This window comes from Thalassophryne amazonica, chromosome 10 (assembly GCF_902500255.1).
Source record: "Thalassophryne amazonica chromosome 10, fThaAma1.1, whole genome shotgun sequence".
In the NCBI taxonomy this organism is placed as follows: Eukaryota; Metazoa; Chordata; class Actinopteri; order Batrachoidiformes; family Batrachoididae; genus Thalassophryne; species Thalassophryne amazonica.
Genome location: NC_047112.1, coordinates 95,612,790 through 95,630,188, shown reverse-complemented (window position 1 = coordinate 95,630,188; position 17,399 = coordinate 95,612,790). Strand labels below are relative to the sequence as shown.

The 17,399-nt window shown below is 39.7% G+C and overlaps 1 protein-coding gene across 1 annotated transcript in view; it reads right to left on the bottom strand.

Annotated features, from left to right (window-relative positions):
- Positions 1-17,399, bottom strand: part of prdm5 (PR domain containing 5) — a 236,592-nt gene that overhangs the window by 8,111 nt on the left and 211,082 nt on the right. The window contains exon 15 of the mRNA XM_034180554.1: positions 4,421-4,525. Within this exon, the coding sequence (XP_034036445.1) occupies positions 4,421-4,525 (105 nt within the window). The remainder of the gene's footprint in view (positions 1-4,420; positions 4,526-17,399) is intronic.

Here is a 17,399-nt window from a genome sequence, read left to right as displayed (position 1 = left end):
ACAAGAGATTTTGTCATGGAAAGCCGCGCGGAGGCTTCGCGCGTCACGACCGATTCGCTGATGAAGCGAGACAAAGGAACACCTCCGTTTCGGAGTGTTAGAGGACAAGTTGGGACATGTCTATCTCGGCTTTCAGTGCTTACCAGTCAAGTGAGTATAAAAGAACTTGTGGAGAGCTGGACATGTCCCAACTTGTCCTCTAACACTCCGAAACGGAGGTGTTCCTTTGTCTCGCTTCATCAGCGAATCGCGCGGCGGTATCCACAGAGGCATCAGCTTAGAAATGATCCAGTGGTTTGTGCTGCATCGTCGCAGCTCGCAGCGCGGCGCACCGACCGTCTTTTAAAGGGGTCCTTAAACCTGTAGTTAAAGTCCTTATTCTCTGTGAAGCCCGTAAAATTTTCACTGAAAGCCAGATAAATTTTTCGAATGGTTTCCAGGTGCCAGTCTCTAACAGCTTCTGAAAAAATTCTGATGGAAAAAAAAGTCCTTTTCATTCCGCCATTTCCAGACAATGAAAATCCGACGAGGGGGCGGGACCACTCCTTCCACAAGGCGTGCTCACAGGCGAATGACGTCACCGACAGGCGTGGAAAAACTCACGCATGCGCACGAGGGTTCAAGCATGTCTGACGTAAAAACATATGAATGAAATCCATATAGTTTTTGAAAAAAATAAAAAGGTACGATACTTTACGGACAGACCTCGTATATATATATGTATATATATATATACATACACATATATATACACACACATACACATTATATATATATATATATATATATATATATATATATATATAATTTTTACACAACTATCCTTTATTGGCCGAGTTTCATTCATGAAGTCATTGGTGTGGGTGCACATCTGTGTGTGTGTGTGTGTGAATGTGACTGTGAGCAGAACAGCGCAGGTCAGAAATTTACTAATGGCTACCAAAAGCATCTGGTTGAGGTGCAGCTTGCTAAGGGACATTTAACCAAATATTAGTGTGGGTGAAGGTATATATTTGAGTCTGTATGTATCATTTTAACCCTGTGTGGATTAGAGAAGATGCAAAATAAATTATAACTTGTGCACCCAATTCTTGTTTTTTAAAGTCATTAATGATGTTCCACCCTGGCAAAAGAACAACTCAAGGACATCATTAAAAGGCCAAAATTACCATGATATCCATGCCCATGATGAGTGTATGTAAACATTTTACCACAAGTTATGTCAATTCTTTTGGGCTTGTTTTTGCAACCACGGTTGTTTGTTCCTTTTGGCAAATCTGGCAACACTGGATGCAAACTTATTTCACAGCCAGATACTTACGTATCTTGTTTGGTAACACACTGTGTAGAGAAACTCAATAGCCACTCTGGAGGCACAGAGGAGTGGGAAAAGATAAAGAGAAACAAGATGAATCAGATTTTCTCTTGAAAGCTGTTCAAAGTCTCAAACAACATTTATTTAACCTTTCGGCTTTTTTCAGACACGGAAAATTTGTTTGGCATCATGTGCTGTTCAAGTGGAATTAACTATAGTGAGACTACCAATTTGATCCAGGACACTTTGAATTTCATAAATTGAAAATGTGTCAGAAGCTGATGAGTGAGGGGCCGTGTCTCATCTCAAAACAGATGTTACTGGATGTTTCTACAACATTTTTAATGCTCTTATGACAGACACGGCTTAAAAATCCCTTTAGCTTGTCTGGAAAATGTCCCTGCAATTGTGTAACTCTTTTGTCTGGCCAATAATCCACCCTAAAAAAAAAAATAACACGCACATGTTATGTATCTTTAATAGTGTAGTATACAATACAAGAACATGTCTCCCAAAGTGAGAAAAGAATCTATATGAGTGTTGGATGGTGCTGAGGGATGATTTCTGGAGACGCTTCACTGGCAGTGAAGAGGATTTTGATTTTGTGGTCTTAAAAATAACTGCAGACAATTCTCCACAGACGTCTGGTTTAGAACTAAAGGCAATGCCACAAACCACAGATTAGAAAGGTGTTAAAGCTGTGATGAATCAATAGAGTTGGGTTTGGAATTCGACCCAGGATTGTTGTCATATAATCACAGCAGCATTAACAGATGTTTTGGTTCTAGTATCGATTTCCTGACTGAACCACCTAAAGTAATAAGAACAGCCCACAATCTAATAATGCTTAAATGGCATCTTGCTTCCCAGAATGCTTTCACTAGATCATGTGTTACATTTAAAAAAAAAACTTTAGAGATCTATAAAATGTTTCAGATTGAAAACTTATTCGGGTTTGACCTAAAACAATTAGCGGATTCACAAAAACAACAATCAACTATTTTGAAAGAAAGAAAACCATAAAGAAAAACATAATTGTCTTCCTCAAATGAGAGGATATTCTCTATCTTTGTTTTGATATAAAATGCTTGGTACTACTGTATTATAAACTGTTGAACACAGAAGGATTTACTCGATAAAACTGATCAAAACATATTTTTGACTCACTTCAAACAGAAAATATTGTTAACTTGTAGTAAACCAAAAATAAGATGTATTCTTTTACAATTACTTTTTTGTAACTTCTTTTACATTCACAACAAATGACAGGCAATCTTGTTTTTAATTGGATTTAAACTGTTAAATCAAGAATGTAATCCTTAAATCTGGTTTTATAATAGACACGATAAAAGTGTCGGATTTCAGTTCCAAAATGTTCAGCCATCTGCCGAAGTCCACACAGTTGGTCAAAATCGGCCGGCGGCCTCGAGTGTGATGCACATGTTCAAAACCCTCCGGGTGCCATCGAGATGGGACACCTATGCCTGCTTGCATGCTGATATGATGGACAGAACTTGTGCTTTATCAAAAGTTATAAAGTGCACTTATAGGATTCGCCCTCAGCCTCAAGGGATATAGCTCAGTAATATTAGTCCAACTTTACAAAAATTAACATATAGGCTTAACATAGCCTGCAACTGCTAAGAAATAAAACACATGGCAAACAGAGAAAGCTCTCTCTCTTTATTTTTATATATATATGTATATATATATATGTATATATATATATATACATACATATATGTGTGTGTGTGTGTGTATAAACAACACTTTTTACACACATGGAATCTGTAGTCTGTCAGCAAGATGGACATCACCTGAAAATGCAAGTACTAATTTTTCAAGACTTGAGGACATGTGACTGCACACAGTCTTCTGGTCAAAGCTGTGGAGTTTCAGCCAGCTCTGCTGCACATGCTCGATTCAGTGGACTCAGACAAAAATCAGTCAAAACCCATCTTGGTTTCAAATTCACAATGGTTCAAACTGCATTAGATTATTCTTAAATATTACAGAATAATAATAATAGTAATAACATTTTTTCAAAATAGTAGAATCTATTTATTATTATTAATAATAAGAAGAAGAATATGTGCAAAAACTGTCACTAAAAAGTCTTCAAAAGATCTTTAAGGGATAAGGGTGGGGTGGAGGTTGGTGGTTCTGCCACTGCATGGTCTGTGTGTGAACGAGAACAGACATGAAAAGAAAGAGGTATCAGCTCCGCAAATCCGTGCTATCAAACAGCGATACGGATGTGTACTCTCGAGGATCAAAAAGTGACTTATTGCATATTTAAAGTGAATCAGTGTGTTTGTGTATTTTTAAAAACACAGCGCTGTGTGCTGATCCCTGCAACAAACACTGTCTGCTCGCTGCACCTGCTGACGAAAGTGAGAGGAAACAGTTTTTTTTTTAGGAAATCAAATTTACCTGACTAATCAAAAAAACTTTACCAGGCTGATTCATATTGGATTTGATCAGGGTTTTACTGTATTTGTCAGAGTGCACAGCGGATTTATCAGTGCAGCTTTTGACTAAATCAATGTGGAAAAGCCGCACTCCACAGCCCCACACGAGACGGTTTTCATGTTAAAAGTGTGTTGTAATGCACGTTACTGAAATATGTAACAAGCATATTACTGAAAATTTATTAGTAATGCCTTACATGACTATGTTACAGCAAAAAGTAATACATTTCTGTAATTGTGTTACTTTTGTAACACATTACTCCCGTCTGTATTTCTATGTTGTAATGATCAAAATCCTGAAAAAGCATTCAAAAAGTTCAAGACAAAACTGGGCGCTGTGTTCCCCCCTCATTTTCTAAGGATAATTATTACTGCTTCACTATTATAAGCACAGAGTAATTTCTCCCTCTGATCCTATCAATGTGTTTACGTGAGATCAGCCCACTCGGCTCCTCCAGAGCAGCAAGATCACTATCTGCTTCATACTGAGCCCCTCACTTCCTCCCCACATCTGGCCTCCTGCCAGCGGCCTCTAGAACACCATCGCTTATCCTCAGCCACACATACACAGTGATCAACCCGGTGAGGACAGTGGTGACTGAAGGATCAGAAGTGGAAATGGTTAAACACTCACATCGCACTGGAAAGGTTTCTCTCCCGTGTGAGTCCTCATATGTTCGTCCAGTCCTCTCTTCTGGCTGAAAGCTTTGTTGCACTCACTGCATTTATACGGTTTCTCCTGTAAAGACACACAGGTCAATGAAAACTTTAAATCAGGACCAACATACAAAACATATACTGTAATATCTTCCTTTGGAAATTACATAGAGAAAAAAGATTGTGTGTCCTTGACACATGCGGCAGTACTCCCCATCCTGTATCCAAAAAAAACTACAGAAACTTTATGTACACTGTAAAAATTCAAAAGTGACACATAACTGAATAGAATTTAAGTTCTACAATTTTTATTAAAAAGTATTGAATAGGTTAACTAAACTTAAACAAAAAATTAAGTACGTTAAGAAAAGCAACAGCTGAAATAAGTTATATCACCAAAATATATTTAGTGAACCTTAGTCAATTTCACAAGGCAAGCTGATTTATATTTATTAAGTATCTGAGCAAAAATGTTTCTGACGCAACTCCACATGGCAACAAAGTGACATTCAATATTAAAGGATTATTAACCAAGCAAGCAAACTTACAGTATCGCCTGAATATGCTGCTGATGGTGCTGGGCTCACTCGCTTTCTCCACCTCACCTAGCTTAACAGATGGTCCAGTCGTTAGCTGAAAAGCTTTCAATCTGTGTTTTTTCCGATGCTGTTTAGATATTTATGGAGTACGTTCATGTCTGAATTGGTTTTCCTAATCGTGTTTTTCACTTCCTGGTTTGTAACGAAAATAGGCGTTGCAACTGGTCCGATGTAGGAAAATATCTGACCAGTAATTAGCCAATCAGAGCACACGTAGTGTCGAAGCCATATAATCGTATTTAATAGTTTAAAGTGCTGCGATACAAATTACAACTTGTTAAATTATTTCAGGTACAGCTAGCAGGGGTGGTGGACAAGTGGTTTGTGCCTTTGGTTCCAGTGCGGAAGGTTCCCAGTTCAAACCCCACCCCTGCCGCATTTCTCCATGTAATGTGGAGTTGTGTCAGGAAGGACATCCGCTGTGTGCATTTACTGAATCCAACACATTTCAACTGTTGCTTTTATTAAAATGTACTTATTACCTCCACCAAGGAGGTTATGTTTTCGGTCGACTTTGTTTGTTTGTCTGTCTGTCTGTTTGTCAGCAGGATAACTCAAAAGGTTTTGAATGGATTTTGATGAAATTTTGTGGAGTGGTTGGAAATGACAAGAGGAACAAGTGATTAAATTTTAGTGGTGATCCGGATCACGATCCAGATCCAGGAATTTTTTAAAGGATTCTTCACCATTGCGGGATAGGGGGAATTTTGACATTCTAGTTTCTAACTCCACAAAAACAAGGCAGAAAGGCTTGAAAAAAATTAGGGTGAAACATAGTCAAATATTCTATCAAACAACAAAGTTTGGTGATGATCGGATCCGGATTCCGCATCTGGTGATCCAGAATATGCAAAAATATAGGGAAAATAGAAAATGTGTCAGTGTGAGGTGACAAATTAAGCTAGAGATGCACAACTAACACCAAATTGTAGCTGAATCTGTACTGATTCAGTAAGGTGTCATCAGATTTGATGTAGCTTCAAATGTTATGGAGCTAGATCCAGAAGAAAACCGCTATTACCGAAAGTTTTTATACAATAACTTTTGAACTAATAAAGACATAAAAGTGATTCCAAGTTCTAGTGTTATGTTTTCATGGTCAAGGATGTCAAATATAAAGGAAAGAAAAGTGTATGTATCATAGTTGTAACACTGAACTGTTGAAAAGATCACGGTGCCAAGGAGGGAATCTCTTTAGGGTCAGTGACCCTATGGCCTTGTGTAGCACATGCAACACTTAAAAAATAGTTCTATTTCAGAATTTACTGTTATTTATTTAGAGAAGTGTTTCATAAATGTTAAAAAAAATCATATATTTGCAGTTTAGTTGAATAATAAATTAAATTTTGTCTCATTTCTTTTTGTCTATAAGCACATGCAATATCAATATCAGTGCTCAGATGACAGTAGCTTCTGGGAAAGGTGCAAGTTACAATAAACTGTGATGCCAAGCGCTAAGGATACATGCTATCCAGTCACAGCAGATGAAACTTTTTTTACTAGCAATCATCATTGTTAGACTTTTTTAGGTTCAGTGATTCCACGGAGTGCAGATGTTATGGCGTCAGTGACCCCATGGTCGTGCCGGAGGTTTGCACTCTCCAAGTGCTTCTAGTTTCTTTTTTGTTGAGTTAATGTATTCAATACATTTTACTCAATTGTATAACTTAAAATCTATTCAATTATAATAGGCGTCACTTTGTTGCCACAATTTTTTAAGTAACCACTGGCCAAATTTTTTCAGTGTAGTATTTCTGTTTTACGTATATAGGCAACCTTAACATCTTTTACTGAAACCTTATTATAAACCCTTAAACAACATAATGGAAATTAAAGTTGTGTTATACAACAGGAGAAAATGCTTTCAAAGTATCAAAAACAAAGTAGTCCCTGCACCTGCCACAATATGGAACTGACCTTGGTCCTGGGTGGCAAACACCCAAGCAGACAATGGGTCCATCCCCACCTCTGAAAATTAGACATCTAACTATCACAACCTGATGATGCATGAATGTCACATTGACTTTTCATAGTTGCTGGAGTCCTCAGCACTGAGGCACGAGTTCAAGGGTATTCAATCCAGTCCTCGAGGGCGTGAATCAAATGGCTGAATTACCTCCTCAGTGTGCAGTCAAGTTCTCCAGAGTGCTGCCAATGACCTTATTAATTGACTCAGGTGTGTTGAAGCCAAGACACGTCTAAAAGTTGCAGGACACTGGCCCTCGAGGACTGGAGTTGAAGACTCCTGCACTAGATGTTGTGTGCTTAACTGTGCCCAGAGAAACAAACCACGTGGTGGTTACTTAGTGGAGTGGTTACTTAAGGGGTCTGATCTGAGCATCCCTCAGTAACCACTTGTTTGATGCAAAGTCATTGCAACATACCCTCTCTTCCATAGAGGCTAAAGATAGTCCATCTTTGTTTCAGGTCATTGATTAACATCCTGGTCTTACAACCATACAGTGAAAAAAAGCAGTAGGACCAGAAGGACATGGCTCATTATTGACAAGGTACAGACATTGTCAGACATCTCTGACCAGGGATCAAACCAGTTTAATCTGGAGAGCGAATGTTCTCCTGTGGATCAAATGTAATTAATGGGACCCCATATCTGACAGACATCCTTACATGTTCATAAATTTTTTAACAATGTTTCATTGAAATTGGGGTAGAGGCATCGCTGTCAACTGAGAAAAGTTTGGGGTGGTTACTCACTTTCCCCAATTTTATCCTGGAATTGTTCATTTACGTGTCCTGATGATGATAAAAAGGATCACAACAAACAAGTTATTGTGAAACAAGCCTGTCAAACTACTAGGCTGAGACTAGGCTTAGGATATAACCTGACATGGACTGTCACGTCCAGGAAGAATTGCAGACACTTGACACAAAAGAATCCTGGGATAAGCACCAGCACCGATGGGTCTCATGACCTGCACATGAATGATCTTGGTGTACCTTCATCAAATATGCCATGTGAGAAACATTAGTTAAGCCAGGCAAAAAACACAATACAATTTTTCTACAGAATAGAAACAATTACTATATTAACTACTTTTATTCCTTAGCTTTGGAAAAGCCGAGGCCAAAAACTCTCAAAAATGCAGTGAATGAATGGATCAATGAATAAATGAGTCCTTGCCTCCCCCCTCCACAGTTCACTAACACAATAACTCAAAAATAAGTAAAAAATAAATACATAAATGCCATAATTTTGTACCTCATCAGAGTAAAAGAACATATGAGGACACACCCTTTCACAAGATGTATCTTACATTAGATCAATCTAAAAATCAGCATTGTTTAGATTAATCTAAAAATCAGGATTGTTTAGATCAATCTAAAAATCAGCATTGTTTTGCGTATAAGATATCCCATAGACATGTCTTCTAGGTGTGACTGTGTGTGCTCTCAGTCAGACAGAGAGACATTCATACTGCCATTTCAAGTTTGACCTTATGTTTTGTCTTTCATTAGTATATAATTTAATTCTTAATCTTTACTGATTAATTGTTGAAATGATTGCAGTGGGAGGTACATTTAGGTTTTGCTTGGACAAATCTAGCTTTGAAGTCATAAAAGTATATTCCAAAGGACATTCTGGTTTGGGGACTTAATGGAGTCTAGTCAGGGTGCTTTTAGAAAAGCATTCAAGTAGGCTGAGTCAGGTCAACTGGACCTTTAGAAAATCAGTTTTTAGTTGTACCACCCTCACTCTCACACACATCTGTTACATCTCCTGCTGTTGTGGGGTCCTCGGTGACAGAATGACATTTGTGCCAATAAATCACTGTGTGCAATATGTACCCAGTGGGCCTCATTCAAGAACATTTTTGTATTTCTTAATTTCTTGTTCCTTTTTGACTACGACAGGCTTGAATAAATATGCCAAGCCAGAGTCATGAGAATTCTATAAAATACAGGTGTAAACATTCTGAATTCCACATTTATGTAAAGGAGCACATGCTCACAAGAAGAGTGAATTACCATAAATAATACCCACAATAAGATGAAATGTCAGTGGTATCCAATCAGGACACAGAGATTAGTGACAATGGAGAGGAACCTTTTTTTCTTGAAGACAAACTTAACATCTTATCAGCAAAACAGAACAAAATGCGCAACAATTCACAACATAAAATGTGGACATGAGAGACTTAAAGGCATCTAATGCGAAAAACTTACAAGTGCATTGAATGCTGTTCCATTTCATTGTGGATAAGAGGCATAAGACTGCCTCTTTGAAAACAGTTCGGCATGAGAATGGATTTTAGTGCATATCAAGCCTGCCACACGACAGGGTCCAGGGTAAGTGTCCATCATGGAAATGGAAGAAATGTGAAATTAAATGTGCCAAAAAGGGTTTAAAATCTACAGAGGTTGTCAGTTTCTTTCATTTCCAAATCCTACGGTTGGTAGCCACCATGGCCAGTGCTGGTGTTATCAACTGACAAGAAATTATAATTTGACAAGAAAAACACAAATGTTACAGCCCTGTCCCACTGGGGAGAGGATTAACTGCGCATGAATTGAGTATACAAATTACGGGCATTCCTTGTCGTCCGCAACAAAAATGGCTAAAAATGACAAAAGACCCAGTATGAATTACAGATATATTAATAATATATAGCGAATATATGAAGAACAATCATGGTTGTATAACGCATGTAGTGAGGAAACGGATCTGACGCATTGCGATTATCATGGCAGTATTACGGGTGTATTATGAATGCATCGAGCATGTGTTTGCACGTGCATGGCATCTGCGTTGTGGTCATAAATGAAGCGCACTCACACTTTTCAGCATCACTATTCACACCAACAATACAGCCTCTGGAGCATTTGCTGGACTTGGACAAGTTGATTGGAGTAAAGAAGCAGTGAACAGGGCGAGTGGTGATGTCAGCAGATCACATCAGAGCGTAGCTTGTCTGAACGATTATAACAAGAAGTTAAATCTGTTATGAACATAGGAATAAATACTGTAACAGCTGCAGACAAGAAGGAAAAAACACGTAACTGTTTTATCAAGCCTTGACAATGTAAACAAGTCAAATAATTACCTTTTTAGACGGCTCAAAATGCTTTCTCACAAACACGCGCAGCTTCCTGTGATTCAGGAGGTGATTAGAGCCGTTTTCAACAGCCAATTTGCACAATAATGAAATAATTGTTTTATATACGCAGCGTCCAGCGCAGAGCGCATGGTAACCGGTAGAACAAAGAACGGCGTCCAGCTGTGAACACAGCGCATCTGATTTGCATCTGATTTGCATCCGCCGCAAATCAGACGCAAATCAGACGTAATAAAAACGCTTTATTCGTGGCCAATCTGTATGCAGTCGCTACAACTTATTTTAGTCCGTGATGTGGACATGATGGACATGCAAAATATCCATTTTACACACTGTCCCAGTCCACTACCAAGCCGTAAATCCCTGTCAGTTGCGGATATCAGCAGATGACGGAGAATATACAGCGCATAGATTGAGTATGTTTGTGTATGTATTGAGTATGTATGGAATATGTAAGGCGGATGTCATCTGCAGCCAAAATTTTGTGCAGCTCAAAAGTCCTGGTAACGGAAAAACGTGCCTCTGCAGATAATTGCGGACGTGTGCGGGTGTCAGCCGACTCATACAAGCATGTTTCACGCATATTGCGGATGTTAAGCAAATATGAGCAATCCATATGCAAATCCTCCTAAACGCCACTGGGACAGGGCCCTTAAACATCACGTTCAGTTTTATTCTATTGTTGATGCATATTTACTATTAAGCATTTGTGTTTTATTTGATGCATTTTTGCTGTAATTCATGTTTATTGTTATATTAATGCTTAGAATATTTCATTTCGGGAGCCCCATGAAGACTACTGAAGATGGCAGCAGAAGCTAACAGTGATTCCAAAAACTACACAAACAAGCATGCACAGAAGAAAACATGCACACAACACACTGGAAAACAAGACGCTGGGAACTACTGCTGTAACCCACACGGACGTTTCCACACACTGATACTGTCTCTCTTCACACCCCGGTGTTCTCCCTGTGAGTTTATTAAGATATGAAATGAAAGATTGTTCAGCCCCTGCCGTAGGGAGGAAATGAGCAGCACAGGGGCCATCAAAAACACATGGATTCCTCAAAAGAGAAAGGAAAACAGGCCACAGAAAAGCCCTTTGAACATATATCAGTGGCGTGGCACTGTGGGGCTGTAGGATATCACTGCTCTGTCTCCACACCTCATCGGTTTACCAAAGAACATTTCCTCTCTGCCTTTTGGAAGCCTGTCCGACTGTCAGTCAAAGCAGCTATCTCACTGTGAGGGTGTATCCACAAAAACTGTGTGTGTATGAAAGAGTGTTCAGTGGGGTGGACCATCTTGACAAGTAGGTGTGTCCTAGAGCCGAACGGGAAATGTGGTGACACCTAAAGGCGTGAAGCAACAAGAACAGAGATAGCGAGGCTGGTTCCCAGTGTCAGTGTTCGGCGAGCTGGTATTGACAAATCTGGCTGATAGCAAAGGCTCTACCCATTTAAAGCTTAGTTGCCATGGGAACAGGGTGAATGCAGGAAGTAAGGGTCCTGGGAACGGTGCTATCATGTGGGCGGAGCAAGGAGTGCCCACTGACACAAGAAACAAAAGGAGGTAAAGATCAGGTCCACCGTATATGCGTGCGCGAGCGGGCGCATGTTTGTGAGTTCTTTAAGTATGCGACTGTTTGTGTGCGTGTGAGTGAATAAAAGGCAACAATGGAAATAAAAGAGTGAGTGTGTGTGAGAAAGCTGCCCGGAAGACACAGACTCAGTGATGATCTGTGTGATGCAAATGTCCACTTAAATCTGCTGCTTTAACAAGGATCACCGCTCCCAGTGAAGAATTCCTTTTCCATAAGGGAATAATGGCTTTTGTATAACAAAAAAAAAAACACCATGAAGGGTCAGAGTTCAAAGGTCAGGATACACATGGATGGACATTCGTGATGTGGTGTACCCAGAATACAGCTTGGTGACCTTTCCAACATCCAAACTCTGCCTCCTGAACTTGACTCTTCAGTAGCTGATCACCTTTTGAGCTCACCCTCATCACTTTGCACATGCTTTTATATCCGCCCATATACAATCCCTGGCAAAAATTATGGAATCACCGGCCTCGGAGGATGTTCATTCAGTTGTTTAATTTTGTAGAAAAAAAGCAGATCACAGACATGACACAAAACTAAAGTCATTTCAAATAGCAACTTTCTGGCTTTAAGAAACACTATAAGAAATCAGGAAAAAAAAAAATTGTGGCAGTCAGTAACGGTTACGTTTTTAGCCCAAGCAAAGGGAAAAAAATATGGACTCACTCAATTCTGAGGAAAAAAATTATGGAATCACCCTGTAAATTTTCAACCCCAAAACTAACACCTGCATCAAATCAGATCTGTTCGTTAGTCTGCATCTAAAAAGGAGTGATCACACCTTGGAGAGCTGTTGCACCAAGTGGACTGACATGAATCATGGCTTCAACATGAGAGATGTCAATTGAAACAAAGGAGAGGATTATCAAACTCTTAAAAGAGGGTAAATCATCATGCAGTGTTGCAAAAGATGTTGGTTGTTCACAGTCAGCTGTGTCTAAAGTCTGGACCAAATACAAACAACATGGGAAGGCTGTTAAAGGCAAACATACTGGTAGACCAAGGAAGACCTCAAAGCGTCAAGACAGAAAACTTAAAGCAATATGTCTCAAAAATCGAAAATGCACAACAAAACAAATGAGGAACGAATGGGAGGAAACTGGAGTCAACGTCTGTGACCGAACTGTAAGAAACCGCCTAAAGGAAATGGGATTTACATACAGAAAAGCTAAACAAAAGCCATCATTAATACCTAAACAGAAAAAAACAAGGTTACAATGGGCTAAGGAAAAGCAATCTTGGACTGTGGATGACTGGATGAAAGTCATATTCAGTGATGACTCTCGAATCTGCATTGGGCAAGGTGATGATGCTGGAACTTTTGTTTGGTGCCGTTCCAATGAGATTTATAAAGATGACTGCCTGAAGAGAACATGTAAATTTCCACAGTCACTGATGATATGGGGCTGCATGTTAGGTAAAGGCACTGGGGAGATGGCTGTCATATCATCAATAAATGCACAAGTTTACGTTGATATTTTGGACACTTTTCTTATCCCATCAATTGAAAGGATGTTTGGGGATGATGAAATCATTTTTCAAGATAATAATGCATCTTGCCATAGAGCCAAAACTGTGAAAACATTCCTTGCAAAAAGACACATAGGGTCAATGTCTTGGCCTGCAAATAGTTCAATTAAAAATCTTTGGTGGAAGTTAAAGAAAATGGTCCATGCCAATGCTCCAACCTGCAAAACTGATCTGGCAACAGCAATCAGAGAAAGTTGGAGCCAGATTGATGAAGAGTACTGTTTGTCACTCATTAAGTCCATGCCTCAGAGACTGCAAGCTGTTATAAAAGCTAAAGGTGGTGCAACAAAATACTCGTGATGTGTTGGAGCGTTCTTTTGTTTTTCATGATTCCATAATTTTTTCCTCAGAATTGAGTGATTCCATATTTTTTTCCCTCTGCTTGCTCTAAAAAAGTAACCGTTACTGACTGCCACAATTTTTTTTTCCTGATTTCTTATAGTGTTTCTTAAAGCCAGAAAGTTGCCAGTTGAAATGACTTTAGTTTTGTGTCATGTCTGTGATCTGCTTTTTTTCTACAAAATTAAACAACTGAATAAACATCCTCCGAGGCCGGTGATTCCATAATTTTTGCCAGGGGTTGTATATGGGCGGATATAAAAGCATGTGCAAAGTGATGAGGAAAATGGCATAAATAATGGCTGCATTAGCATCACAGGACCTTGCAAATGGTGCAATCTGACATCAGTGTGTATTCAGGGAACGTGAGAATTTACTTGCAAATGATGATAATTGGCTAATAAGCTGATTTCAATTACCAAGGCCAGTCTCATTGGAGTTGTGCGCAGAGCTGTGGCCTGCCCAGAATGCAATACAGCGAGGAGGCAGGGGCTGTCTGTGCCCACACAGGTGCTGACCATGCTGGGCTTCCTGAAAACAGGGGCATTCCAGCGTGAGCTGGCTGATCGGTCAGGAGTGTGCCAGTCAACCTTGTGCCGAGCCATACCAGCTGTGTGGAACACAATCATCCGAATGTCATCCAGGTACATCACATTCCAACATTAAAGCACAATTTGCAGTGACAGTCGGTTTCCTTAATGTAATCGTAGCTATTGATTGCACACGTATTGCTATAAAGGCGCCATCACATGATGAATTTGTTTTTGTTATTAATGTACATTGTTGTTAATGTACAAATCATATGTGATGTACAAATGCATTGGGTTTGCGTGGGAACTGGCTGGAGGCTGGCACGGTGTGCGATGGATGGCGTGGGTAAATAGTTAATTCCTGTAATTGTTCAGAACAAAAACCAGAGCGGGCACACTGGGACATGTGCGCATTCAAATATGTTTTTTCTTATTACTACTGATGTGTTTTCTTTTTCTTGATGGTGACACTACAGCTGCAGATTCTTAACAGGCCCCCGACTGTCTCCCTGTATTTAGTATTTGTCAATAAACGCGTGTGTAAAGTTGTGAAGGTCACAAACTGTCAGCCGGCGAATCTAATGTCTTTAAATTTACGTGTGTGTGTGTGTGTGCTGCTCTGAGCTCACAGCGGCCTCATATACACACGCTCCCACTAACATTTTTTCCCGTTTCTTGCTTATTCCATTTGCAAGGGTACCAAATAAACTATCCCTGCGGGTCTTCATGTCATGTCCAGTCATCTATCATTTCTTTTCTGTGTTCATGTTGACTGATCTGATGGAGTGGGGATTCCCAGCTCCCAGGGCCTATTTAGATGAATTTGCATATTTGAGTAAGGACATGGAAAAGGAGGAGCTTGGTGTGTGTGCATGTGCGCTCAATTCCACGTTGATTGGGATGTACAAACGGAACCTGCTTGGATTAGGTACACTTTGATACATCCAAAGTTTTTTTGTGCTTATGCCAGTTTCTGGGTTTTGGTGTACACCATGTTTCAGTAGGAAGGCCACAGATCTATATCAACTGTATTTTTCTCTATACTGTAAATAAATTACGTAGGTCATATATTATTGATTTCAGAGTCTCTAAATCCATGTTAATACATTGTTGCATGTCTGTTGGGTGCTATGTGAGGTTAACAGCAATGGTGCATTGGGTCAATATGTTCCTGATATCTGCACAGTAAGTTACTGTACTTTTGTTAAGATAGTTTTCTGCACCAAAAGTATATCTTGTAAAAGCTATGCACCTTTCATTATCTTGTTATCACGTGAAAAGACGTAAACAGCAGGCAGCGGTTCCACTAAAACAAAGCCCTGCTTTTCACATCTTTCAAGACTGACCTAGTTAGCCACATGGCCTAAACATGACATGGCATTTTTGATCATGTAAGCACACGCACTTCTTTATCAATGAGGTCAATAGATGTCTATAAAACTTTACTGTAAACTGTGTTCAGGGTCTCATTCCTGAACGAGCTTCTGCATGACCTCAGGACGGTGAGAACATCAGATCTGGTATGATTACCTTTACATGAAATGAATTAAACTGTCCTTTTTGTAACAGAGTCTTGCTGATCCAGGACAGACCCAAAGAACTCAGGGTCTACCAGTCTGGTGCCGAAACTCAACTCATCCATCTAAAATCAACCGTTCTTTAACAGTTAACTGCAGCTGACACTGGTTGGAAAAATGGCATTTTTTCTGCTGAGGAGTGACTTCATCTGGTCCTGTTGTTTGTAACTGTTCAGCCCATATTTCTCAGCACAGTGATCAAAGACAGATCTGGGAACATTATGGACAAAGCATCATTCTGTTTAATCAGTAGCTCATTAAAAATAAAAAAAAGACACCTGCCTTTTTCCACTGAAGAAAAATCAACTTAAACTGGATGGCTCTATTATCAGCACAACGTAAGTCCAGAACAATGCGTTCTGGACTGCCTTAAAAAAGAACACATCTTTGAAATTACCAGTGCTGACAGCCTTATACTGTTACACTCAGGGCCATATAAAGTGAAAATGGAAATCTATGATGAAACACATATTCTCATTTATTAAAGTGGCACCAATACACACAAGTCCACATGCATGTAAACAGCACATGGAGAGCGGAGCTTTGGTGGAGAACATGAACACGGGGAAAAATTAGTGAACCATTTCTTTGTCCACATTCACATATTTCACATTTATATAGTGAAGTCACGAAAACAACACCGCTGTCTGTGCCTCAGCTGCTCTCAGTTTATAACACGGACAAAGTGATCAATGTGAAGAATTCAAGCTGTTTGTTCAGTGCCGGACCAGGAAGCAAAATGAAGAGCACAAAAGGGACGAAAGAGGAACAAAATGAAACCAAAGCCAACACTGATCTCGACATTTTAAAACGAAACGTGCCTGGAGTCACTGCTGGAACAATGTGTGTTTGCATCTCTGCGTTTCTTGACTCGGCGGTGGGATGGAGCTCACAGCACCTGAGTCCTGGAAAAACTGCAAACAGAAGTTGTGGAGATCTGTGCGCACATCGGTGGGTTCACCTGCTCTGGTTCCTCGTCCAGAACAAAAGAGGGATCATCATCTTCATCATCAGAATCCACACTGTCTGACGACACACTGCGCACTCTGTCTTGCTCCAATTAAAAAAAACAAAAACTCTGGTGTGCCGTGGTCACTGCTGTATCACTGTATTATGTTACTAAGCCATACATATTGATTTATAACAGAACACTGTCAAAAGGGGGAATAAATGAGTGTAAAGATCACTGAATATATCAGAGCAGTAAATTGATAAGTCCATGTGAACGCGCATTGACACGCATGTACGTTATTTCAACCAGATGCAGCAGATCCACAATGGGAATTCTGCCTTCCAGAACAGCTCTTTATATAATCATTTGAATTATCTACCAGTTGCCGCATGTAAATAAGGGCTGGATTGTCATCCCTACACTCATATTGTTATATTTAAAAAAAAAAACAAATAAGCACACACAGGAGCTGCTGCTGCTGCCGCTGCGTTCAAGTACCATAGGAAATTACACAACTTTTTTGTTGTTTCAAATTCAGCAGTTGCTTGTGGCAAAAAATTAATTGTATCCACACAAAAGATTAATTCTGGCCTATATAAGGTGCCTGAGCCCAGTGAAGCTGACCCCCCACCCAGATAAAAAAATCCAAGCAAGTAGGCTGAGTTTGCCTTGTAATTTCCAACAGTACATGAATGCAGCGGCAGCAGCAGCACTCACAAACCGGCTTCTACACTGTGTGAAAACA